The sequence below is a fragment of the Lepidothrix coronata genome, unplaced genomic scaffold (assembly GCF_001604755.1).
Source record: "Lepidothrix coronata isolate B3197 unplaced genomic scaffold, Lepidothrix_coronata-1.0 Scaffold123, whole genome shotgun sequence".
Lineage (NCBI taxonomy): Eukaryota > Metazoa > Chordata > Aves > Passeriformes > Pipridae > Lepidothrix > Lepidothrix coronata.
In genome coordinates this window covers 592,699-617,743 of record NW_016690303.1, presented here as the reverse complement: position 1 = coordinate 617,743, position 25,045 = coordinate 592,699, and the positions used below count along the sequence as shown (strand labels likewise).

At 40.3% G+C, this 25,045-nt stretch overlaps 1 protein-coding gene across 10 annotated transcripts in view; it reads left to right on the top strand.

The window, feature by feature from the left end:
• The first annotated feature begins 8,516 nt into the window (after positions 1-8,516).
• REPS1 (RALBP1 associated Eps domain containing 1) overlaps positions 8,517-25,045 on the top strand; it is a 62,782-nt gene continuing 46,253 nt past the window's right edge. For 4 of the 10 annotated variants that reach the window (XM_017825869.1, XM_017825871.1, XM_017825865.1 and 1 more), the window contains exons 1-2: positions 8,519-8,749; positions 24,602-24,725. In XM_017825869.1, coding sequence (XP_017681358.1) covers positions 8,597-8,749; positions 24,602-24,725 — 277 coding nt within the window. In that variant the 5' untranslated portion in view covers positions 8,519-8,596. Of the gene's footprint in view, positions 8,750-24,601; positions 24,726-25,045 lie in introns of all 10 variants that reach the window. The other 6 variants (XM_017825872.1, XM_017825866.1, XM_017825873.1 and 3 more) reach the window with 5 other exon arrangements.

Sequence of the window (25,045 nt, the reverse complement as noted above, 5' to 3'; positions counted from 1 at the left end):
ATTTTAGGATTAATTTAAAGAACTGTAAGATCTGAACTTTTTTTCCTAAAGAAAGAGGGAGAAATAAGTACTTGGCAATGATTCCACCTAAATTCAGAAAGCTGTAGCACTATGTAGGCTTAGCCCCAATTCTACCAAATACAGTCCCTCTAAAATGACTGGAACAGAATATGATGTTACAAAAATAAAGAAATTACATTTCTTTAGAACACTTGAATGTGTGTTAATTAAGTATATTTCCACTCTGCTCAAATAATGGGTTTAGTTCAAATACCATTTATTGATTTTACATTACAGGACGGTCATTAGCAAACAATAACTGAGTCAAGTTTAGCAGGAAGTTCTGATGGCAAGAGCTTTTCTCCAGGAATTATTTATACACTAACAGGAAAACTACATCTTTCTTCTCTGGCATCTTAAGTCTCCTAATGCAAACAGAAGTTTCAGTTGTTGTATGTTGTATATATCTTTCTGTCAAAATAAAAAAACAGGGTCTGTGAATTGAAATGGTAGTACAATGAAAATGCTACCGTATTTCTAAATCGATTTCTGCTCCCAAGTATACTAATTTAAATGCAGAGTTATGCTCCTCAGTGTGATGGAATTATTCTAGCTTTTATAACACTATATGTAAGCTGGGGACAGGGAGGTGAGGTCAATGAGCTAAAGTGGGGATTTGGCTGCGGGGGTTAGGGTCAGTTGCAAACAGGCTGCTGGAGGGGCAGCCACAGCCATGGGATCTGCCTTCATTTCACATTCTGCTGCAGGGCCTGGCCAGAGCTGCAGCTCCACTGCATTGCTGCCCTGCATGTCCCTGGCCATGGGCTGCTGGTCCAGAACACCCAGCCCTGCCCGCTGCCCTGGCTGGGGGCAGCAGGATGGGACCTTTGTCAGCAAAGATGACCACTGCCTGTCTTGTTATCACGCTCAGGTCCTGGCTTCCGTTGCCAATCTCTCAAAACAAATGTGGATAGAGATGTAATTGGAAATAGATCTTCAAAATAAGTCAAGATGTTCAGAAGAAAAAAAAAAGAGAAAAACATAAGACAGGAGACAGAAAAGAAAATAACATAAATATTAGAAAGTGTGAAGATGTAAGAGTCTGAAAAACATACTGAAGCAAAGCTATATATAGACAGAGAGGACGACCTTTAATTATCAGATTCCTTCCTAAAGCCACCACAGATGGAACACCCAGCATCTTAATCTCCCTCCCATACCTGACTGAAACATCAGAGAAATGTTACAACAGTGTTGTTTTTAACAAATGAAGCATATTTGAAAGCACATGGGGGTGTTTTTGATCTAGAGGACTTTCAGAAAAAGAATTAAACTAGATTATTGCTATCTTAAACAAATATAAGACACAGACAGAGTTTTATATTTTATTTATCTTAACATACCAAGAACAGCTCACATCACCATGGACGAAAAAGGAAGAGACTAAAATCCTTGGGAAACTGATATCGATGGAAAACAGCTAAAAGAACAGGCTGAGTCAAATTTTGACCATGAGGGAGAATCACACTGTGAAATAACAAACATGGGAATCCAGAATCAAGAAGCACAGCTAAAAGCAGGGAACAGAAAAAGAAATGAGGGTTAAGTATGCGTGTAATATGGGAGAGATATGAAATTTTCCTTTCAGCATTCCTTCCCATCTTGTAACCAATGTCTGACAAATTCAGTAATGTGCCAGAAGTTTTCTGAAGTAGCCATTAACAACCCTCCCAGATGGAGATCATTATTCAGTGGAATAATGAGGAATAATCATGAAGAAATAATGAGGAATAATCCCATCAGGAAGGGATAACATCCTATTCCATCAACAAGTTACAGTGCACTTCCACATTCAGGGAGCAAGAGGAAAAAGTATGAGAACAATGAGAACTGCTTAAGAATCCAGGGAGAGGGGAGATGAGTAAATAAAGGTAGTGAAGGAAGTTAGACTGTTTTCAGACTAGCTGGGACTTCAGTAATGAAAATGTTAGGGCTTCAAAAGAAAGATATTGAAGGACTACAAAGGTAACCCAAATAATTAGGAAAAGTAATTTGAATATAGCCTTATAACACTTCAAGGAAGTTCTTATCAATATTAAAATCATTTTATGAATAATTGTGTGTTAAAGTACAAACAAAAGTTCAATTATCTTACCACTTCTGACTCTAAAAAATGATAGAAAATATATTTATAAAAGAGGATGTAGATATTCTCATGAATAATCTGTAAATAAATATAACAACAAGACCAAATGGATTTATAGTTAAATGTTGTAAGGCTCTTGTGCTGGTTTAAGAGTTAACCAGCAGGGGTAATGAACCCAACTCAAAGGAGAGATTATAAAATCAGAATAACAATTTATTAAAATAATACAGTAAGTACAATCATACAAACAAACAATTGGTCTTAACCCACAAAACCCAAATGTATAACCCAGTACCTTGGGGGCATGAACAAAGTGGTGTTCCCTGGGCCCTGCTTAAGTCCAAAGTAAAGGGAGAGGTGAAAAACCTGCTGGTGGGAGAGCTGTTGCAGTCTGGTCAGAAGCAGTGATTGCAGTCCAGCTGAGGTTGAGAGCGATGAGCTGCAGTCTTCCTTCTGGATCCCACGAGTGGTTGAAAAGTTCTGAAACTCCAGGTTTATATATTCTCCAGTTCAGGCAGGAATGGTCAGTTCTTTCCCTCAGGGAGTTCCATAAAAGGTAAGAGCATCCTCCTATCTCACAGGCCTCTTAACACCTAGTTTATAGCCTGAGGAGTCAGGCTCTTATGGGCAGAGGTGCTAATAGTCTATTGACAACAGTTTCTGGGAAATGGCATGGAAGGCTATAGAATACACAGTTTTGGGTTACACCCATACCATGATGAACTCAGCTGTCCTAACTAGGACAGCTCTAAAAGGAATTTTAATTTTTATAAGATAAAAATTAATTTATTTGATATTATCATGCAAGGAAAACTTTTGGAAGAAACAAGGATAGTTTTAAAATCTAAAGAGAAGTGGTATTTGACCAGCTGCTCATGCTTTTGAGGTGCTGAGGTAAATACAAAAAGTTACTCTGCCTTCAATACATCCTGTAAAGGAATTCCTCTCTGGAAACTACCAAATACATGTAGCTCTGCTGGAGTGAGGGTAGGTGGCCCCCACCTTCTGAGATGCAGAGATGAAATCTCATATAGAAATCTGCCAAAATCCTAAAGAAGTAAAGGTTGTCCCTTTCCAGCATCTTTTACTTTGACTGCTTTAACCAAAAAACATTTCCTTTAGAGGCTTTCATTTGACTGCTTACTCTTTTCAATCAACTGATGTATTTGGATGAAAGAGAAAAGGGGTCAATTTTTTAACTATGGGCAACTTTTACAAGGACCATGATAGATACATACAAAGGACATGTTTAAAGGAGAGACTGGGGAAATCTGATGCAATAGCAAATGATATAGAAAAGATATTATTCATTCTGCACCGAGGAAATTTACAGACAGTAGATGTCTTCAGCCAGGCTCCCATAAACATGTCAGTGGTAACACAACACACTAGGGAGGCTGCTGACGAAGAAATTATTATTTTCCCTTTCAGGATGTGCCTGCACAGAGGTGCAGGAGGGACCAGAATGACCATATTTTGATGGGTAACCACACTGTTTTAGATCCACCGTTTACTTGATGAACACTCCTTGCACAGGTGCTCTCCTTCTACAGAAGGAAAATAACAACACCCCCATCATTGTTACTGTCTGCTCCATGGCTCTGTGTGGAAAGGATTTTTTTCATCCACGATGGAAAATTTCATAGCCTAAGTGTAGGATGCCCTTTTGATGGAGAAACAATCCCAGCAGGACTCATAGAACTGGTAAGTTCTTTGAAATATGGATGCCATTTTGAAGAAGATAAAAACAGCTGCAGGTGAAACCTGACCATACGATGAAACTGATGTTTTTCAAAATTGAAAAATGCAAGGTTGGAAAGAGGTTGTAAACTGTAACACAGAACATACATGCAGAAATTTACAAATTTAGTGGTAGAAACATGTGTAGTGGTACAAACATCTGTAAAGTGGCTATACTTGCACTAAAATGTTGCTTCTGTACAAAGAAAATATGGATGCTTTTAGAAAAGCAGAATAGGGACTTCTTTCATTTTTAAGTGTTAGAGCCATTCTCAAAATCTTCTGTCTGGAATAAAGTACCTTACCTCCAAAGGTATCTTCTTTTTTGAAAAAAAATCAGGCAGTAACGATAAACCAGTTTTAAAGTCTGAGACAGCAGATTTTTTTTAAATATCTCCCATTCATTTCTAGCCTTAATCTACTTGTCTTTACACTAAAGAATCAGGATAGAACAAGTTCCCAGAACTTCTGATGAGCTGCAAGTAAAGGAGTATATTGACAGAGATTGTAAAACCTGCTCCACAACATTATGTATGCGGAAGAATTTAGAAAGGCAATGACAAATAACCTCAGGGCCATTCTTCTAAACTTGGAGAACCAGATGCAAGATGGAAAGTGGACCTGAATACATACTTTGCAAGGTTGAAAGTTTTTGCAGGTTTTTTAATTAAAAAAGTAATAATCTGAGCATATAACTTACTTTAGTGCAAATAATATAGTACATGAGATCTATTAACCGTATTGAGGATATTAAAAACAGGTAGACCCTAGAGATGGCACACCCACATCACCTGATGAAAACTAGACCCTGCACCTGTTTATGAGTTACATTTATTTTTAGAAATTAGTCTCAGTATACGTAACAACTAGTTTTCAGAAACCAATTGTAAGTTCATAGCTTATAAAAGATATTGAAACCAGTTTTAACTGCTACTTCCCTTAAATGAATAAAAAATTATTTTTTTTAGTAGCAATGAACATACATATTTTTGGTCACATATCAAATTGTAAAAGTATTTCTTTTCTAAAAACAATGTTTTATTGATCTATAATTTAGCTCTGATTCTAGGAGTTATGGGCAGCAAAATAACCTTGTACTCCCTTCCCCCTGGGTCATTAGACTTGGCCTTCCTATGATGATGATGATTTTCTCTGACTGTAATCTCTTAAAAGGATGACTGCTTTGATATCAATACATGTCATCAAACAGTTTTTCAGTGAAAATAAAATACAGTAAAATTAGGCACCATGTGGAGAGTAGCTTAACTCTTAGCTATTCAGAACTCTGAATTCTAAGAAGCTATATTAAAAAGAGAGAATAAAAGGTACCATACCTAAAAATCCAAAAACAAAGTTCCTCTTCTTGTTCTGTTTAAAACATAAACCAAGGCAGTTGAATCAAGTGTTTCATGTACCGAAGGCTGAAACTACTCCATCAAAACTGTATCACTAATGTTATATTTTGGTGGGTGTTTTGCCATAAAACTTCTTCTTTGTGTATCTAATATGAGTTCTGGGAAATGCTGTGATACAAATCTTTCCAAACAAAACCAAAACCAACTAAATTCAGAATATGGTTTCATTGTACAGGGCAGTTGCACTGGAAAGTGCAAATACAGAGAAGTTACTTACAAACGTGCAGGAATACTATTTTCCTCAGTTCTTCTTATAGCAAACAGCACGTTCTCCAGCCAAACAAAATGAATTGTCATTGAGAAGCCACTGAAAAGATTTCATATTTTTATCTCAGTAGATGCTAAGTCTGGCCTGATGGGCACCAGTAAAGTTCTGAAGAGCAGATTCCTCCCTGGCCTGGAGGTTTTTCAAGGGGCTGATTGAAGCGGGGAAGGGAGGTCCCACAGCCAAACACAGAAACATTGTACTGGGACTCTCTGAGGCAAAGATGCTTTGTCCACAGATCTTGGGAGTTAGAAATTAATTCGCTACACGTCATGTAATTTTTATTATTTCTGCTCGGTCTTTGAACTAGCACAAAGCAAACAGGTAAGTTTATGGTACAGGAGTTGGAAATGTGACCCAACAATCTGATTTCCAAAATATCTACCTTAACAGCTTCAGAGTGATGCTATACTCTATGCTATACAGGGAAAAGCCTGGCAGATTCCCTGAATCACTGTAAGAAGTAAAGGCACTTGGAACCCAAGCACCTGCTGATAAGTGATTAAAAAACCTCTTCTGAATAACTAATGGAATTGCAATATGCAATTTAGCTATGGAGGAAAGTTTGCAATCATTTTACTTGCAGAAATACTGATGTGACAACAACTCCAAGTAAGTGACCTACAGTGCTAAATTGGCCTATATAGGTTTATAAAATCATAATAATTAGATATAATATAAAAAAGTTATTTCTGTAGTGTAGGCTATTTTGAGAAATTTTAACTGAATATATGATCAATCTGTGTGGTTTCATCATTACTATAACTTTGGGTTGCAAAGCTTGATAACGGTTCATTTCTGGGAAAATCCTTTTGTTATTTTAACTATAAGCTAACATATAGGTGATTTTCAGAACTTTGGTTAGCAGCAAAAGCATATACTGTGTATTTCAAAAACAAGGAAGATGAATGTCTGCCTTAATTTCCAAACGTAACTACTTTATGAGGCAGAAAGTATGAGGTGCTTAAGGAAGTAGAGCAGTCAGCAACAGCAATCTGGAAACAGAAAAACTGGAGGAGTTGTGAAGGCAAGTGAAGTGGAAAAAGGGAAGAAACATAAATTAAAAATGAGAGGATGTGTCTAAGTATGAAGTAGTGGACTGCCAACTCATCAGGATTTAAATCAGATCAGGTACTCAAAAGGGTCAAGCAGGAGACCATGGTGTTCATTAGATTCTCTCCAGAAGCCACAGTTCAGAGGGAACTTTGTTACTGTACCACAGCAAAAGCATAGATCTACCTGAGTGACCTGACTGCTGCCTTCCAGCACCTGAATGGAGCCTACAAGAAAGATGGAAGGAGTCTATTTACAAGGGCATGTAGTGACAGTACAAGGGGGAATGGCTTCAAACTGAAAGAGGACAGGTTTAGATTAGATATAAAGAAGAAATATTTTACTGTAAGGGTGGTGAGGCACTGGAACAGATTGCCCAGAAAAATTGTGGATGCCCCATCCCTGGAAGTGTTCAAGGGCAGGCTGGATGGGGCTTTGAGCAATCTGGTCTAGTGGAAGGTGTCCCTGCCCATGGCAGGAGGGGTGGAAGTAGTTGATCTTTAAGGTCTCTTTCAAAACAAACCTTCTAGGATTCTACACAGAGAAACAAAGAGAAACTGTGAAAACATAGCCAAGAGAGACACACAGAGCAAGAGGTCTGGCTGTGGAGATAAGTGAGGTCTTGTCTATTCTTCCTTGCAAGGCTGATGTACAGAGTTATTATCCAGGCGACTTCTTGTGTGTTGCTGCATAAGGTACCAATGGTGGAAGGAGGAAGCATACAGAGGAAGGCAACCACTTATAGGTGGGCATATGTGTAAAATAGGCAATTCTTCACCAGCTACCAGCAGAACCTGCACTGGTGATGATCCCATGTGCCCTGAGCCCATGGAAGTGATTCTTCCCCTATACTTGACACTGGTGATGTACTTGAAACCTTGAGTCCTGGGCCCCTCAATTCAAGAAGGCCATTGAGGTGCTGGAGTGAGTCTAGAGAAGGGCAATGAAGCTGGTGAAGGGTCTGGAGCACAAGTCTGAGGGACTTGGCTGAGGGATTTGGGGTTGTTTAGCCTGGAGGAGGCTCAGGGGTGACCAGGTAGGGCTCGGGCTCTTCTCCCAGGCAACTAGTGACAGGATGAGAGGACATAGTCTCAAGCTGTCCCAGGGGAGGTTTACGTTGTACATCAGGAGGAATTTCTTCACTGAAAGCGTGATTAAACATTGGAATGGTCTGCCCAGGGAGGTGGTGGAGTCACTGTCCCTGAAGATATTTAAGTAAAGCCTATACATGGCACTTAATGCTGTGGTCTACTTGACACAGTGGTGTTTGGTCATAGGTTGGACTCGATGATTTTTCCAACCTTACTGATTCTGTGATTCTGTGAAGCCGCCTGGCACCGCCTCGGCCTCTCACACGGCCCACTGAGCCGCGCCGGACAGGGAGGGCCACGACGGCGGGGCAGCCGAGCATCCCCGGATGTACCGGGCAGCTGCCTCGCGGGCCCGTGCAGTCCTGGCCGAGCCAGGGTGCGAGACGCCGCCGCACCGGGGAACGCGGAGTTCCCCCGCAGCGGAGGCCGAGCGCGGACCCACCGCCCTCCGCCGCACCACAGGGGGCGCTGCCGCGCACGGCCAGGCCGCGGGGCGGGGCCGCCACCACCACCGCCCCCCCCGCCGCGGGCAGCGCCGATGCCGTCGGCGGCGCGGGGCGGGGCGGGGGCGGTAGCAGCGCCGTTGGCCCCTCTGCGCGCTCGCCCCGCCCCCGGGCCCGGCGCTTCCGCCGCCGCCGCCGGCGCGGAGGGGGCGGGGTGCCCGCGGCGCTGGGCGCTCCCCGCGCCTCCCTGTGCGCAGGCGCGGGGGAGGGCGCGCAGGCGCGCGGTCGCGTGGGCGGGTGGCGGGGGAAGGTGCGAGCAAGCCGCCCGCGCGCGGCCGCCGGCGGCGCGTGTGTCCCGTGTGTCCCCCCTGCTCCCCGCCCCGCAGCCCCCCCCCGCCGGCCCCGCCGCCGCCCTGGGTGCGGATGGTCCGCGGCGCTAAAAGATGGAGGGGCTGACGCTGAGCGAGGCGGAGCAGCGTTACTACTGCGAGCTCTTCTCCTACTGCGACACCGAGAGCACCAAGAAGGTGGCGTCCAACGGGCGCGTCCTGGAGCTCTTCCGCGCCGCGCAGCTGCCCAACGACGTGGTCATGCAGGTACGGCCGCCGCCTCGGGGCCCCAGGGGGCGGCGGGCCCGGGCACCGCCCCGCCGTGCCGAGGCGGCCCCGGCGTGGCCCGCGCCCCCTGCCCGCCCCGCAGCCCTCGGGCCGGGGTCGTCTCGCCGGTGGAGGCGGGCCGGGGCGGGACCCGGCGGGGAACTCAGGAATCGCAGAATCGTTGGAGTTGGAAGGGACCTCTGGGGATCATCCAGTCAAACCCCGCTGGCAAGGCAGGTCACCTAGAGCAGGTGACACAGGAGCGCGTCCAGGTGGGTTTTGAATGTCTCCAAAGAGGAGATTCCATGACCACCCTGGGCAGCCTCTTCCAGTGCTCTGCCACCCTCAACGTAAGGAAGTTCTTCCTCGTATTGAGGTGGAACTTCTTGTGTTTTAGTTTCTGGCCACTGCTCCCTGTCCTGTCACTGGGCACCTTTGAAGAGTCTGGCACCGTCCTCGTGGCACCTGCCTCTGAGATATTTATGAGCATTGATTAGATCCCCTGTCAGCTTTCTCTTCTCTAGACTGAAGGGGCCCAGCTCCCTCAGTCTCTCCTCATATGAGAGATGCTCCAGACCCCTGTCATCTTTGTGGCACTCCACTGGACCCTCTCCAGCAGCTCCTTGTCGTTCTTGTACTGAGGAGCCCAGATCTGGACACAGTAGAGCTCCCTGCACAGAGTAGGGAGCTATTGTCTGGCCTAGAGCCGGCCACCTGAGTCCCTCCGGTGGTGAGGGAGGGGCGGGGGGCGCAGCAAGTGCTGCACTGAGCAGCCTGTGGCGGCTGCCCCTCTCCTTGTACCTGCGGGGGCTGGGAAGGGGCTGGTGGCTGTTGGCAGCGTCCAACAGCTGGCAGGAAACTCTGTCTTGTTTGTTCCATGCCGGCAGAGGCCATTCGAAAAATGGGACTCCCGAAGCGTTTTAGGGAGATGGGTGAGATTCATCCCACAATCTGCTGGTAAAGAGCAACACAGAAGGAAATTTGGTTTTGTGTCACTGGGAGCTGCTGATGCTGATCCACTTCATCTAAGCCATGCAGTGTTTTGTGGACATCACTTGCTGGCAGGAATTAACTTACCTGTAATCATCAAAGCATTTCTAAAAATGAAAAATTCAGTGTTAAAACTGATGCGGGCCCATACTTGTAGTCTGTGTGTGCACGGTTTTAGCACTTACTTCCTTGGCCAGGTTACATCCAAAAGGTGTAGCAGTATTGCAGAGCTATCGGCACGGGAAAGGGAAAGTCTGCTTTGACGTGTGTAATTATTTGAGGAACATATTCGCAGTGAACCATTCTTATGAACAGCTACTTGTAATAATTTGCTGCTTCTGCAGTTCCCTCTGTCACTGTTCAGTACTTTAAAGTTCGTGTATAGTCTTTTGAGCTCCTGTGGGTAAAGCCGTATTTAGAAAGCCATGCCGCCTTTTATGTGGTTTCATCCTCAGCCTAGTGAGATAAGCAGCCTTTTTAACAAAAGTATTAAACTTACTGTTGCTGGAAGCAGAGTGCAGAAACTTCAACATTCTGTAATTTAGTACCAGAACACTTACAGATTAGGGTAAGTGTAGGTTGATGTGTTTTGGGCCTCCCAAGGGCAACTTGGTTTGCTGAAACGAGTTTGAGACACAATGAAGTGGAAGAGGGCTGAATAAGAAGTGGTTCTTACTGGTAAAACTAGTAATCTCTTATTTTATGACTTGCTAGACTGGACTTAAGAGAGTCTGCATGCTCAGTATTATGAGTGAGGTTTCTCAGGGGCCACCCACTGTTGCTTTTGAGTGTGGCCAACCAGTTTCAGAAAAATCATCCTAGGAAAGTGAATGTTTAAATGTTTGCTGTATTTAAAATTTCTTTTACATAAAACTTGTCTGGATCAGTGTATAAATAAAGTCAGCTAGTGCTAGAGGTTGTTTTATGCAGGAATTTAGTGCAAGAACTTGGAAAGACTTGGAATTTTGAATATAAGTGGATGCAGATTATATCCTTATCTTTTGCAGAGGAGGTCAGATTTTTCTGCAAAGTAGATTGCATCTGGAGAAGAGAGACTACTCGGGCGTCATTCTGTGGGTCCTAAATAAATTACCTCAAGAAGCAGACCTGGCTTATCACTGTAGTAATCTCAAGAAAAACTTTGCAGTTAAAATAGCAAACAAGATATTAGATTACCTGAGGAATGAGACTGTAAATAATAAAAAGAAAGTCAAAATGCCCTTAGCAGTTTGACCTGTTACGAATATCTTGTGCAGTCACTGTTGGTCACCTGTAAACTACCAGATATTTTAAAAAGAATTTAGTTGTCTAGTCATTTTATGTTCCTCTTAAAGCATGGCTCTACCTCGTGTTAACACAGGCATAAATACATTGGATTGGGGTTCTTCCAAGGGAAGTCGCATTTGATGTTTTCAAAGCTGAGACTTTGTAACTTAAACCTCAAACTAATATAGCTTAAGAAATAAAGAAACCCTGTGAAGGAGATGGAATTTTCTTTTGACGACATGGTGGCTGTGTTCTTACCTGTTCATTTGAAGCACCTGATGCTTGTGGGGAAAGGAACTTGATTCAGTTACCCAATACTTATATAATCCTGGAATGCAAGTGCAGTACTCGTCACATGAATGCTAAGTACCTTTGTAGGTGTGCAAAACAAAGTATAAAATTGTTGCTCTTCAAACTCAAGGGGACCAAGTAGTCATGAAGAACTACCTCAAAGTTTTTCTTCTTCAGCTGTACAGGTTTGTACTGTACAGTTCAGAACTGATTCTTTTGGAAATGAAAATGTGCGATGGTTGCATTTTTAGACTCATAACTTGTTTTGCTTGAAAATCTGTTGTCTAAAGTCTGGATATACGTGCAACCTTTGTTGCAAAGAGTTATGTCTATGTGACAGATCTGTTTTGGAGCAGGAAAAGTTATTATGTGTGGCTCATTGTTCCTAATCATTTTCATTTCTGCCTCTAAGGGACACTGTCAGCTGCCTATTAAATAGGAATAAATGAACATGTAGAAAACTGAAACAATTATGGTTGTTGTACGCAAAGCTACAGCATCCTGGAAAACAAAAGCTATATGTCTACTTAATACACATACACAAAAGGACAGCCTTATTCCCAGAACAAAAATACCACACCAGCGTGAGAACACCAGCCTCTCTTAACCCGTATTTCTTCCTGTTTATGCACATCCCTGAAATGAGCATTAAGGTAGAAGACTTGCATAAAATAGTGAATAAAAGTACGTGTGTTGGGATAACAAGTCCAACTACTTCTCCATAGTTATATGAGTCTTCAGGTTGCTCTCAGGGTGTGGTTTCACACTGCAGCTGACCCAATCTGTTGGTGAGTTTCCACTGAAGGAGGTGGTTCAGTCTTCCCCCAGCCATGTGTTCCTGCTTCTCCTTGCAAAGACATTAGTGCCTGTCCAGTGCTGTTGTATGCTGGTGTCAGGGGCTATGCAGGCAGAAAATTAATCACAACTCTTTGTTGATAATAACTCTGTATCAGGTAACAGTGGAGTTGAATGAATGAGAGTGCTGGCACAAGAAAGGAGACAGGAAAACTGCTGACAGAGGGGGAAGTGGAGAACTTTCCTTTTTCTAGAGCAATTGGGTATTTCAGTTGTGACCTAGCATGGGTTTCGTGGTAGCTTAAACTACTGGAAGCTGGAGCAGCTTTATGCTGGCTCTGACTTCCTTTCAACAGACAGTGAGCTGGTTCGGGAGTATATTCAGCCAAAAGTTAGAAGGTTTTGTCAAAGTTATTTTTCACTTGCCTCAGCTCATGGCTCAGTTGCATGTGCATTGGTGTTTGTATTAGCATGTAGTATGACACAACGTAAGTTATGCTGAGGAGCTGTCATCTGCTCTGTTTATGTATTTCAGAAGCTTTCTTTTGGTAAAGCTCCTGTACACTGATAAAACTTTGATAAAGTTCCTGGTCCTGTACACTGAATGTTAGCTGGGATTCATTATGTGCCATCCTAGGGTATATCTTCTAGGTTAACTTCATACAGAAGGAATGTAGTTGCCCATTCTGGATTGGCTGCACAGAGGAGCGAGTGTGATCAGGAAATTGGCTTGAAAGGCACATTCCACATCTGACCTAAAATGCTTATGTAGGTGTGCTAATAAAATCAGTTCTTGGTGTCTCTGGACCAGTGGTGAAATTGCTTGTAAAAGCTACAGTCAGCCAAAAAAAGAGTTGTGAAGTTGATTACTTGTGCATAACATGAATATGATAGCTGTTCCATTTGTTACATTTGTAGAATTCTTATTTAGGTGAGTTAATCACAAAATGTTTTATGAACTTGTACCCTTGATTATGAATCATAGAAACTTTGCAAGACAAAGCATATCAGTTGTGCATGATACTCATCTGAAATGAATGAGTTAAGTCATCTTGCTTTAAAATACGATATTACTAGAAAACAACAAATATGTGAGAATTAGCATGTATTTTCTCTAAAATTAATGAATTGTCATCTTCAGTGCTGGGATTGTAAAGTTACCTGACTTCTAATTTACTGTTAGAAAGTCTTTGAGATGACAGATGACTTGTACAATCATGACCAGTTTCTTCAATTACAGTATGCTTGCATTAGTTCGGTAAAAACCCAGTGTAAAGCCTATTATTGGCTCGTTAGCCAATTTCAAGCTGTTTGTTTGTTTTTATGGAGTCTTTACAGGCAGATTAGTTTTGATTGTTCTTGTATCATTGATGGAAAAAAATTACCGTCTCTTGTCTACCTCAGCTCTCTTGTCAGAGTTTCCTGCCTCATCAAAAGTTGTGAGAAAATATATACCCATGACAGAGCTGCTGTGGAGAGAAGTCCAGACTGAGCATAGAGCCATAAGCTTAGTTTTTGCACTGTGCAGGAAAATAGCTTAGGTGTGGGCATATGCTGCCTTGTGTTGTTGTTGGGATGGTAGTTTTTGGCAAGCATAGGGAACAGAACATGCAGTGGTAGTTTTCTCAGATGCCAGAGCTCATCTGCTGACAGGCAGCACAATTATAAATGGAATTATAATCCACAGGCAGGACATGGCAAAATGAAATTGCAGGTTCTTGATTTAAAAAATTGGCTTCTTTGTTGGAAAATGGATGTAGAGAGAAAGGGATCTAGGGAAATAAAAGCTTGTTCACAATGATTTTATTGTTTCAGTGAATTTTCCTGCAGAAAGACTACAGTAGAGTCTACCAAATGCCAACTTTAAATGGAAGCTGGACCAGGGCATGCTTAGGATTACCTGTGTGGTAGAGACATGCAGAAGACAAACTTGTTCTGGTTAATTTGCAGAATTTATTATTCTTTCAGAACTGATGAGGTAAGAAGTTAGCATTCTTTATGCGTAGCAAATTTCATACCTTCCTTTCAGTGATAAGGATTCGGAGTATATTTAAAAGTAGGAGTACTTTCAGGTCTTTAAAAAAATGTGTGCTGTGTGAAAAGCTTTCCTCTCCTCATACTGACCTTTAACTAGTCTTCAACAAGCCCAAATTTAAAAAGAAAAAAAAAATCACTTAATTGAATCCAACCCATGCATTTTGGGGTTTTTATTATTATTTTAAAACTTAAATATTTTCTATGTGATATTTTAAAAGAAAATTGGTTCAGATTTATTCTGAGACAATATTCGCAACAGGTCGTTATGAAGGTGTTCTTCCAGAAACCTCTTCTTAGAAACCTCTAAGTTATAGCAATTTTCTTACTAATCTGTCATATATTTTGTTAACCTGAGCACCATAAAGTTGATGAGTCTGTAACATTTTGTGATTATAATCTTCCGTAATTTATATATAATATATATATATGAAGGATGTTTGTACATGCATTATGCTGTATCCCAGTCCTCATTTAGGAAATAAGAGTTGTTAGAAATCTGTTGTAAATAGAAACAGTGCCTTGATCTGCAGTTAAGAATATTCGATTTGTGAATTACCTATTTTTTCTCTTCAAATGTCACCATAATAAAGTATTTTGTTTTTAACAGAGTAGTAGGTTAGCTTTGTTTCCGTTTATTGGTGAGATATATAAGTGGTCTACTTTCTTTTGGTGGCAGAAATGGCTCCTAGTCTGCTATGTATGCTGCGAATTGTGCTTTGAGTTTCTGCAGAATTCTGGTAAAGAAATGTTTGCTTTAGCGATGTTGCTTTCACAGAGACTATAGTGGACTGCAAATTAATTTCTTTTTACATTTAATTAGTTTGAGTAGTCTCATATCTCAGCAGCATTTAGAGAACAGTTATTGTTTTGTAAATAAAAGGCAGAAAGTTAATGGCAAAACTTTAGGAGTATAGATTGTCTATTAGACTTATATTTGTTTTCAGTGGATTTCTTGGTGTAATTGTTTTTGAGCCTTTGAAATTGACTGGCATTCATACTGTATACAGTGACATACATAGTAAATAATTCCTTCATAATTCTGTATGCCAGCACAGCACTCAGATAATGTCAAGTATCGGCTCAGCTTTGTTTGAAAACAGTTTATCTTTTTCTTTTTAAATGTGCTGTCAGATGACAGCGGGAATGATTATTATCCTTTCTGACATGACTACATAGAATTCTAAAATCAAATATCAGGGCCTTTGGCAAATGCAGCTGTCTTAGAATCAAGTTAGCTCTGCAAAATTATTGATCGTAAACCTGGTCTTTTTCCCATAAAGGTGATTCGTTTGTATTAGAAGTTTTAAGTACTTTACTGACTGTGAAAAATGGCAAACATGCCTTCATCTTAGTCTAATCTTCAATAAATGTTCTGCAGATATTGTGAAATTATGGGACTTTGCTGGCAGTCTTTATGACTTTTCAATTGTACTTGCTAGCTTTCAAAAATATTAGTCCTTGCAGACAACTTTCAGACCTATCAGGTCATAAATATTTGCTGTTTAGGTTAGTCTTTCTTGTGGAATTCCTAGACTTTAAACTGGAGTTCTGCTCTTTGCTTAAATGAGTTTGAGGTCAGAAGTGAATGTGGGAGAAATATATTGACTATCAGATTTTTCGCAGTGGAGTTCCAATAATGATTAAGGTAAGAATATATTCCTCACTTTCTATCCTTTAGTATTTCTGTGGACCATAAGCATATTCTTAAGGCAGCACTGTCATTCTTTCTAAACTAATGTACTGAGTCGGCAATCGTGTTCATGACTTGCTTGTTTATCCACCTGGGACTAGTGTCTGAAGAGTAAAACTATCCCTACACTTGTTATACAAAAAGTACACTATAACTTAGGCATGTCTGTCTGTGTATAGGGACTGTGTTTTGATAGGTTAAAGGACTTGGAAAAGATGACAAGCTGACGTGAATTTCTGGAATGGTTGACTTCTGACATCTAAAATGCTTCTAGAGTATGGTAGTAGAGCAATGAGTAGGCTCAGTTTTGAAGATACTGAAAGATATTTCAACTTCAGTAATCCCAGAAAAGGATGACCAAGACTGAACTGTGTAAAATTTAGCATTTGGTGCTAACTATACTCTTGCTGCAGACTAGTAGTCGGGAATTTTGTAGAAAAGCCTGTTATCACTACAATAGTGTGTGTGTGATTTGCTTTTTTCTGAATTGAAGCTTCTTAAATCATTTAAGACCTAGTGTTAACAGCTGAGTCTCAAGTGTAGCTGTATAAACATGCAACAGGCTGTTTTTAGAACTTTAACAGAGTTTGTTTAAACTTTGATAGATGCATTGTTAAGGCTTGTTGGCCATAGTGGGAGAAGGAGAGCAGTGCAAAGCTAAGTAACTAATTAGCACTGCTCATATTGATGCTCAGAGGAAAAAAAGATTGAGATGGAAAGCAGCTTAAAGTAATGGGCACAGTAGGTTCAGGTAAACTTAGATGGATGTGCTCAGGAATGACTGGAACGGTCCTATTTGACCAGGCCGCAGCACAACCACTAATTCTGGGATGAGAGAATGTGTTAATCTTCATCTTACATTAGCAAAAAGCCAGAAGCTTGTGTTCATTCTTTGAGTTTTTTCTGTGTTACATTTGTTCTGGTACAGTATTGAAAGGTAATGTGTGGAGAAAATGTTAAAACTGAAAAAGAAAGAAAATAGTTATTAGCAGGGAATATCAATCACTGGAATGCTTCAATTAGAAAGAAGGTCTGAAAAGAATCAAAATGTCGATATAAATGCTGCTCTCTTCAGTATTTAGCATTAGGAAAAATAGGAAAAATATTCAACCTAATGCTGCATGGCAGGAGCATCTGCAGTTGGAATATCTGTAAAATATCTCTCCGGTGCCTGCTAAAGCTAGATGCTTTCTTGCTACTTATATGCAAATAGTTCTGTCCATTTGCTTACGTTTTAGGAAATTACATTTTGAAGATCAGCAAAGCTTCAAAAGTTGTTTACTTAAATAAACTGCAACCATGAGCTCAAGCAAGCAATACATAAAGGACAAACTTGGTTAGTTTTCATAAGTATTCAGCTGGATTTTTAATTATTGCAAAAATAAGATGAAGTGCCTCAGAAGATTACAAAAGAAGAGTATCATTCCATGTGTGCCAACTGGGGCTTGTTTACCATTTCTACTTGAGTTTGTTGTCAGAAACATAAACTGCAACCATAAAAACATATACTAGACATCTGATGTTGACCAGTGAGAGATGTGTACTATACAAATTAATTGCAATTTGTTCACAAAAACTTGTACTTTTTCTGTTATAAATAAAGGTTGTGAGGAAATAACTTCTGAAGCTCTGCTGAGGTGTTTGTTGGTTGTACAGTAGACAGATTCAGTTTAATAAAATAACTAACACAGTAACTTTTTGTTGGCTGACTGAGTGAAGGAATCATACTGTGTGACCAGATAGATGAGCAACAGGTAGTGCTCAGGAATGGGGAACTGTGCAGCTGAGAGCAGAGGAGGGAGGAGCTATTTAGATTAAGCAGTATTGAAGAATTACATGGTGGGAGAAGACAGGCATGTGAAATATCTCATTTTAACCTCTCTTTATGCATCAAAAATTAGAAATGGTTCTTATAGGTCCTCAGAATGTATCTTACTGCTTCAGCTTTTTTTTTTATTTCCAGTTCTTCTGGCTGCTTTATTACCATTTCTGCTCGTAAAGTGCTTTTCTCATGAACACCTACTCTGCCAGAAAAACAGCAGTAGAGAGAATCTTAATATAAGCAAAGAGCAATTGCCTTGAGGTCTTCTAGGTGTGGCTTGTTACTTGGGAGGATAGTAGTTGTTTTCTAAGCGAGTGTTCATCTGGCTGTCTGGATTTTCCTTTGTTGGTGCTATTGAACATACCAGAAAGGCATACAATTCTTCATTCTGCCTTCTTTTTGAGGCTATTTGGCGATAATTTAAGTTACAGTCAAGTAGGACAGTCTATGACTAGATATTTGGAAAAGTGATCCCTCTAAGTCAGTATCTTGAACTCTTTTGTAGTTGCATGTAGGGGTGCATCTGCTTATCTTTGTGAATTGATTGATTGATTGATTGATTGATGGTGTTCACCATGTACTACCAAATCAAGAAGGGAACTGCTGACCTCTGGAGAGCCATGGAGCTCTGCATGAGAGACTCTGCAGGTAAGACTCATGTGTAGAACTTGTAACAGCTTTTGCAGGAGCTGTTAGCAAGATCACAAACTTTGGTTGCAAATGGAAAAATCAAAGCTACTGCATTGAGGCATGAAAGCCTCTTTCATAAATGAGGCTAATCCACCATGAACTTTTATGCTACCAGGAACAACAAGAGGTGTCACAGACCACTTTTGCAACAGGTTGAGGTTGGGAATGACCTAAAATATAACTGGTTCGAAAAGGACCACAGTAGTGAAAGTTCTGTGAGGTTTTGTATGTGTGTGTGGTGTTCAGCATATTCACTTGTTAAGAATTTATGTGCTTCTGTCATGAATCAGAGTTTTAAATTTCCAGTGCGTTTTGCTGCTTTTCTTTTACACTATTATCAGAGCGTAAGCATGACTCCAAATCTGCCAGCCCTTAGTCTGGGAGTGGACATGCTTGTAAAACAGATCCCAAAGTACAGAGGCAGAATAATTTGAGGCTTAAAATACTGGATCATTTTTTTAAAAATTAATTTTTATTTCTGATGTGATTAATTTTGAAATTTCATTTAATTGAAACAGAAGTGTGTTTGAACCTGAAATGACTGTGAACGGGGAGTTTAGTTCGAAGTATCTACAGAGAATTAATTGTCCAAGCTGATGAGTAGCTTGTTCTCCCTGGTGGTATTTTAGCAGTCTGCTTCCACTGTGGATATGTGCAGTGTGAAAATCAAGGGCGGAGAAGTATTAGGAGAAGCTCAGACAGTAAGAGACTCTAAATAGTTCATTGTCAGAGAGTGTGTGTCGTCTTGGAAGTCCTCCAATACTATTTGGTTTATTTCTTCCAAGGACTGTGTTCTGAAGCCAGGTTTGTGGCGTTGACTGAGATCCATCTTCATGGAACAATCAGTAAGACTTAAAAGGAAGATGTTACTATTTGTTATGCAGCAAAATACAGCAATGTCCTAAATATACTCTGTACCTTGGAATTCTTAGTATCAGCTAATTAACTCTATTTACTATTATGCTTTGAAAGTACCTAATAAGATAAATGATATATTAGAGGTAATTTTATACTTGCTGTTCAGCGCATGAGTATTTCCTGCTTCACACTTACTGAATACCAAATATAGCATTATTTGTTATCCTTCGCAGATGCATTTTGCAAATGATCTTTGAATAGGTGTAAGACTATTTAAATGTTTGTCATGTGCTGAAACATAGAATTCACAGCAATACTTGAACTGTTTCTTTTAGTGGCATGTTTTTGTTCTATCTACAATTGTGGGTTTTTTTCTAGTGCTCCACCATGTGCCAAGGTTTGTGGAGCGATGCAGAGAACTGGGTCAGAGACTTGACTTGGTTTAAAAATAACTCATCAAAAGAAGGATCTTTGTCAGTTCTCTGTCTTGTTCCTGCTGCGCAGTGCTGTCAACAACTGTTGCATCTGAGAAGCTGTCAAGTGAGGTTTTTTTGAAGAGAAGTTAAAAAAGCTGACTAATATTCACAAACTAATCAATATTGCTTTATCCAGTTGACAATAGGTGAGAGACGGTGGTTAAAAAACTGTGCCAGGCTGTGGTCTGCAAGTAGTGAGGCAGGTTGATATAAGTGAAGTGAAAGGAATTGATCTAACAGTGATTGCAGAATAACAAGATTAGGAGGTAAGGAATTGTGAGGAAAGAAATGTATTTAATCAGGGAAAAAATGAGTGAAGGAGCTTTTTCATAGTACTTTGGTGTGTAGTGATGGTCAGGGGTTGTTTTTCTCTGCTACAACAGCAATGATTAGGAAACATTTTTTCAACTTGTTATGCATCCCTGAATTACATTCCACTGTAGATATATTGTTAATTTTTGTTGTAGCCAAGGTGAGCGGATTACATGACTTCAGAAGGGTGCCTGTGTAGGACAGTGCATTCTAGTACCCAATTTGAGGTTGTATTCCACTAAACTTTTAAATTGGAATCATTCTGTCATACCAGTTTAATGGTTAAGTTTGCCAAGAGCTTTAGAATTCTCATCAATGAATTGCTGCATATGACATACAGAAATAATGTCGATATGATAATTTTTTAAATTTTAAACTGTGAATTAACATAAATCCGTGATCATTTACATTTATATTAACTAACAAAACTGAAGCAGGTTATTCTATTTAATTTTTTATCTTTGTCTGAAGTAAAAAGTAATTTTTAATCTTTATCTGAAGTAAAAAATTAGCTTTTTTTAATTATCACAATTTTGTAACTTAAAGGTTATTGTTAATATGTACAGTAAAACTCAAAATCGTATTCTAGATATTGAAGCACAGGTATATTCATAAATCTGGTTTAATTCAAGTTTGTATCAAATACTGTGAAATGAATGTGGAAAGCTGTTTTGTATTTCTGGTGCATGGTTTACATGATATTGTTCATGGTGATTGTTTCATTTAAGCATAAAAGAAGCTTTCTTACTGTAAAGGTGATCAAACACTGGAAGAGGTTGCCTGGAGAGGTTGTAGAGTCTCCCTACTTGGATATGCTTAAAATCCTAACTCAGTACAATCCAAAGCAACCTGCTGTAGCTGAGCCTCCTCTGAGCAGGGAGAGTGGAACAAATGATCTCCAGAGGGCCTTTCCAAGCTCAACTATACTGTGATTCTATGTAGGAATTCTTCATGTTTATTAACATTAAAAAAAGAAGTCTTACACCAACAATACAAACATGAAAATCGTTAATGTCCTGTTCAGATGAGATGATACAAAAGGTCCTCTTCTGAGTTTGTTCACTCCCCCCTCTCATCAGCACACACCATGTGTGTTGTAGTTTCCTGCCCACAGAAGTTGTCTCCACGTCTTGCCTCTTACCACCCTCTGGTATGGAACAGTAGGTACTTCAGTAACTCTCTCCAAGCAGATGAAATATTTTTATCTTTACTGTGTAGGTGGCATACACGTTGCTAAATTTATTGTTTTGCCATTGAAGTCATCCCTGTTTAAGTACTGTTGTACTTTTGCGTGAATAATGTTTACAGATAATGGGCTTGATTTGCCTTATAGAAGAACCTGAGGGCAGGGAGGCTGTGATATTCTGGAAGACTCTCCCAGGGAGGCTTTCTGAGTTCTGGAAAGTGCATTTCTCCGCATTTGATAGAGGTGTGATTTGTTCCACTTCACCTGGAATTTGTAAAGGTTCTCAAGTCTCAAGTTTTTTCAGTTCACAAACCTTTCCAAGTTCAAGGGCCTGTTAGAGTTTTAGAAGGTACATACTTGAAACGGTGCCTTTGACATTATATACTGCTTCTTATACATGTCTGATTTACTCTGTCCTCCAATCGGGAGGCCTGGAGACACACTGTCTTTAACGCTACTGATGCTTTTGAGAAAGCACGCAGGATCACTCTTGAGGAGAAAAGACAACGCAGAAAGATTCGTGCCTTGCAGAATATACCACCTAAGGAGTCTTTCTGCTGTGCCTTTTGCAACCGGACATGTCTATCTCGTATTGGCCTTTTTAGCCACCAACGCGCTTGTAACAAATGCGGATGGAACCCTTTCCCAAATCTTCATTCGCAAAGCCCAGCCATGAACATGTCTGATTTGCACCAAGTCATCATATTGCTGATGCTGCTGTTATTTCTTTGCAGTATGATGACCGAGTGTGCAATTTCATAATTTCCAGCTACTGCACTGAGGGGGGTTTTTTTGGTGTGTTTTTAGTTTTGTGAGTTTGGTGTTTTGTGGTTGGTTGGTTTTGTTTGTTTGTTTGTTTTTTGGTTGTTTTTTTGTATCAATGTCTTCCAACAGTTCTGGAGCTTCACAGAGTTGTTGGCCTTGTTAATTGAAGTTGTGTGACCTCAAGATCTTCATATCTAAGGAGATTAAAACAGTTGTGAAGCATTTTGTCTTGAAAATGGCTCTGCAGTCCTTGAAGAGTTAAAGAGTTGCTTATCCTCTCTCTTCCTAAGAAGATGAAAGCCCTAAACCTAAATCTCAGAGAAGCAATCCCTTGATTATTTTTTAGTATTATTCTCCCCTTCAGAATAGCTTATTACCTGTTGAATGTTTAAATCCTCCTTCAAGAAGATTATAGGTATGCTGTTTTGAGTATGTTCAAACATACAGTCAGCAGAGGAATCTCCACAAGATGTTTGCATTTAATGATTTTACTCAACCTTCAGTCATGTTTCTGATTGGGATATTGTTTGTTAGTTTGTTTTGTAGTGGGTTTTTGTTTTCTAATCCTTAGCTTTTTCCTTTTCTTGATGCTTATATCTGGTGTATTTTCTATATTTATATCTATTTACTTTTAATTGATGCTTGCTTTTCCTTACTAATACTTATCTGTCGTGGTAGCTTAATTATTAATTTGGGTTTTAGCTGAAGTTTTTTTTCAATCTGTTGGTACTCACTAGTTGCAAACAAGGTAATTTGTAGCTCAGTAGTGGCTTTGAAATTGAACAAAGCCATTACTGCCTAATGACTCCATAGGCTCAAAATGCCTGCATCATTGCTTCTTTTCATAAGACATTAGAGTCTGGTTAATTCGTTTGCCACCGAATCCACAGGCTTTTTCTGTTTTGGTTGTAGTCAAGTATGTGGATGTTCCCTCATTCTTCCAGCATACAGTGCTTTAAAAAAATGGGTTGCTTTTGCTGTTGCACTGGTTTCGATTTCCAGCTGTTTCTTGAATCTCCACTGCTTTAGCTCTGCTGGTTACTTAAACTTAGTGTAATTATTTTTGGCATTAGGTTGAGTACAGGCAATTTATTTTAGATGTTGATGCCTCAGAAGTTTTATTTGATTTGTCATCTGTCAATTTACAGTGTCACTTCTTTCCTGGTGGTACTTTTTTTACTCCAACCAACTACTGTATTGTATTCAACTATATTGAATTATTTTCTCTCATTTATTGGTTTTTAGAGAATGTCCTGTTATCCCCTGATGTCTCACCAGACATCACACTGCAGAAATACTTTAACGGGAAAATACAAATATGCAGGAGCTGTAGGACAATGTGTGAGTTGTGATGCAGACATAGCCAAGTGATTTAATGCAGCTTGTTTCCGTCCAGCAGGATTTGAGTTGTATGTACAGCCCTAGGCATGCTGATCCTCTTGGGACTTCTTTGAAACTAAGTGTTTGTCAACATCCCACACCTTGCTGTGACAAGTTTTACAGCAGCTTATTTTCATGAAGTCCTAGAATCCTGGTACAGGGCAAGGAGATACCCAACCAGCTTTTTGTTGAGCCACATCTAGTTCAGCTGTAGTTGATAAACCCAGCTGATTCATTGTATGGAGTTATTGAAGTGGTGCTGAAGCACAAAGGCTAACTGCTTGTGGATCACGTCGTTCAGTTGTTGCTGTGTGAAAATGTAGTTCACTTTTTCAGTTGGAACTTGCCTAACTCCTAGTAGTCAGGAAATGAGCAGATGTGACAAGAGACCAGGTTTGCCAAAAAGAGAACATGATTGAGCTCCAGTGGGAAGCGTGAGGACAGAAATTAATGCCCATGGATTTAGATTCTCTGTGCCTTCTTTGCATTGATATTCACAGGCAAAGTCTCATAGACTTTTGTGCCTGGGGATGAAATTGAAGGAAGAGAGAAACTAATAGTACTGTGAAAAGATGATAGATCGATCTCTAGAGAAATACCACCTTCGCGGCATTAGATGGGATCCTTCTGAGCGTGCTGAGAGAGCCAGCTAATGTCGTTGCAAGCCATTTTTCTCTGAATAGCTGTGGAGATTGGAGGTGGGTCTCAATGACTGGAGTAAGGCATGTTGCAGTCGTCTTTGAAATGGGAAGGAAGGTTAATTGGGGGAACTGCGGGCTGGTCAGCTGCAGTTTGGTTGCTGAGGAATTGTGGAGCAAGTCTGCTTGGAAGCCTTTTCTAGGCATATGAAGGTGAAAACAGTAGGATTACCAAGGGTACTTGTGAACCAGATTATCTGGTGTGATGGAAAGACTACAACTGGTTGAGGAGAGAGAAGTGGTGGTGCCACCTAGACTGACTTCAACTAGTATTCCACTGTGGTGTTCCAAGAGCATCCTCGTGTCTCATTTGGAAAACATTGCAGTCTAGATAAGGACTACCAAGTATATAAAAAGGCAGTCTGGATCATTTAACTCTGAGAGTCTGATTTGGGATGTGTCATTCTTAGTATCTTATTAGTGACCTGGCACAAACAGGGATGCACCTTGAGTAAGACAGCAGATCTTAAGTGTGAAGAGGGGTGCAAGTCAATATGTTTGTATACCTGGCATGCTACTCTGAAATGTATGAAATCACTTCTGTAAAGCAGTTGTGTTTCAAGTTTCTTTCTACTAGTAACTCTGTTTCATTTCAGATTACGGAGCTCTGTGGTGCAACAAGACTTGGCTATTTTGGAAGAAGTCAGTTTTACATAGCTTTGAAACTTGTTGCTGTGGCCCAATCTGGTCTCCCTGTGAGAATGGAAAGCTTAAATACAGGTAAATCATAGGATCGGGTATGGGGATTGAGTTGCTAAGTGGAATTGGCTCACAGATTGTTATACAGTAACCCTGTAAATTGGTGTGGTATGTCTTTTTATACATGTTGCTAACTTAAAAAATGTAGACAGACTACCAGAGAGTGTTTTCTTACAGTGCAGTAAATACGAGGTGAAATACTTTACTCATTGAATAAGTATTGCATTCATCATGAAGTGGATGAACTACTTGTACCTATTGTGTAGGTACAAGTTAACTCTATAGGTGACTGATGTGAGAACTTGTGTGCTGTATCCTCTAATTAAAGTACTAATAAGAGC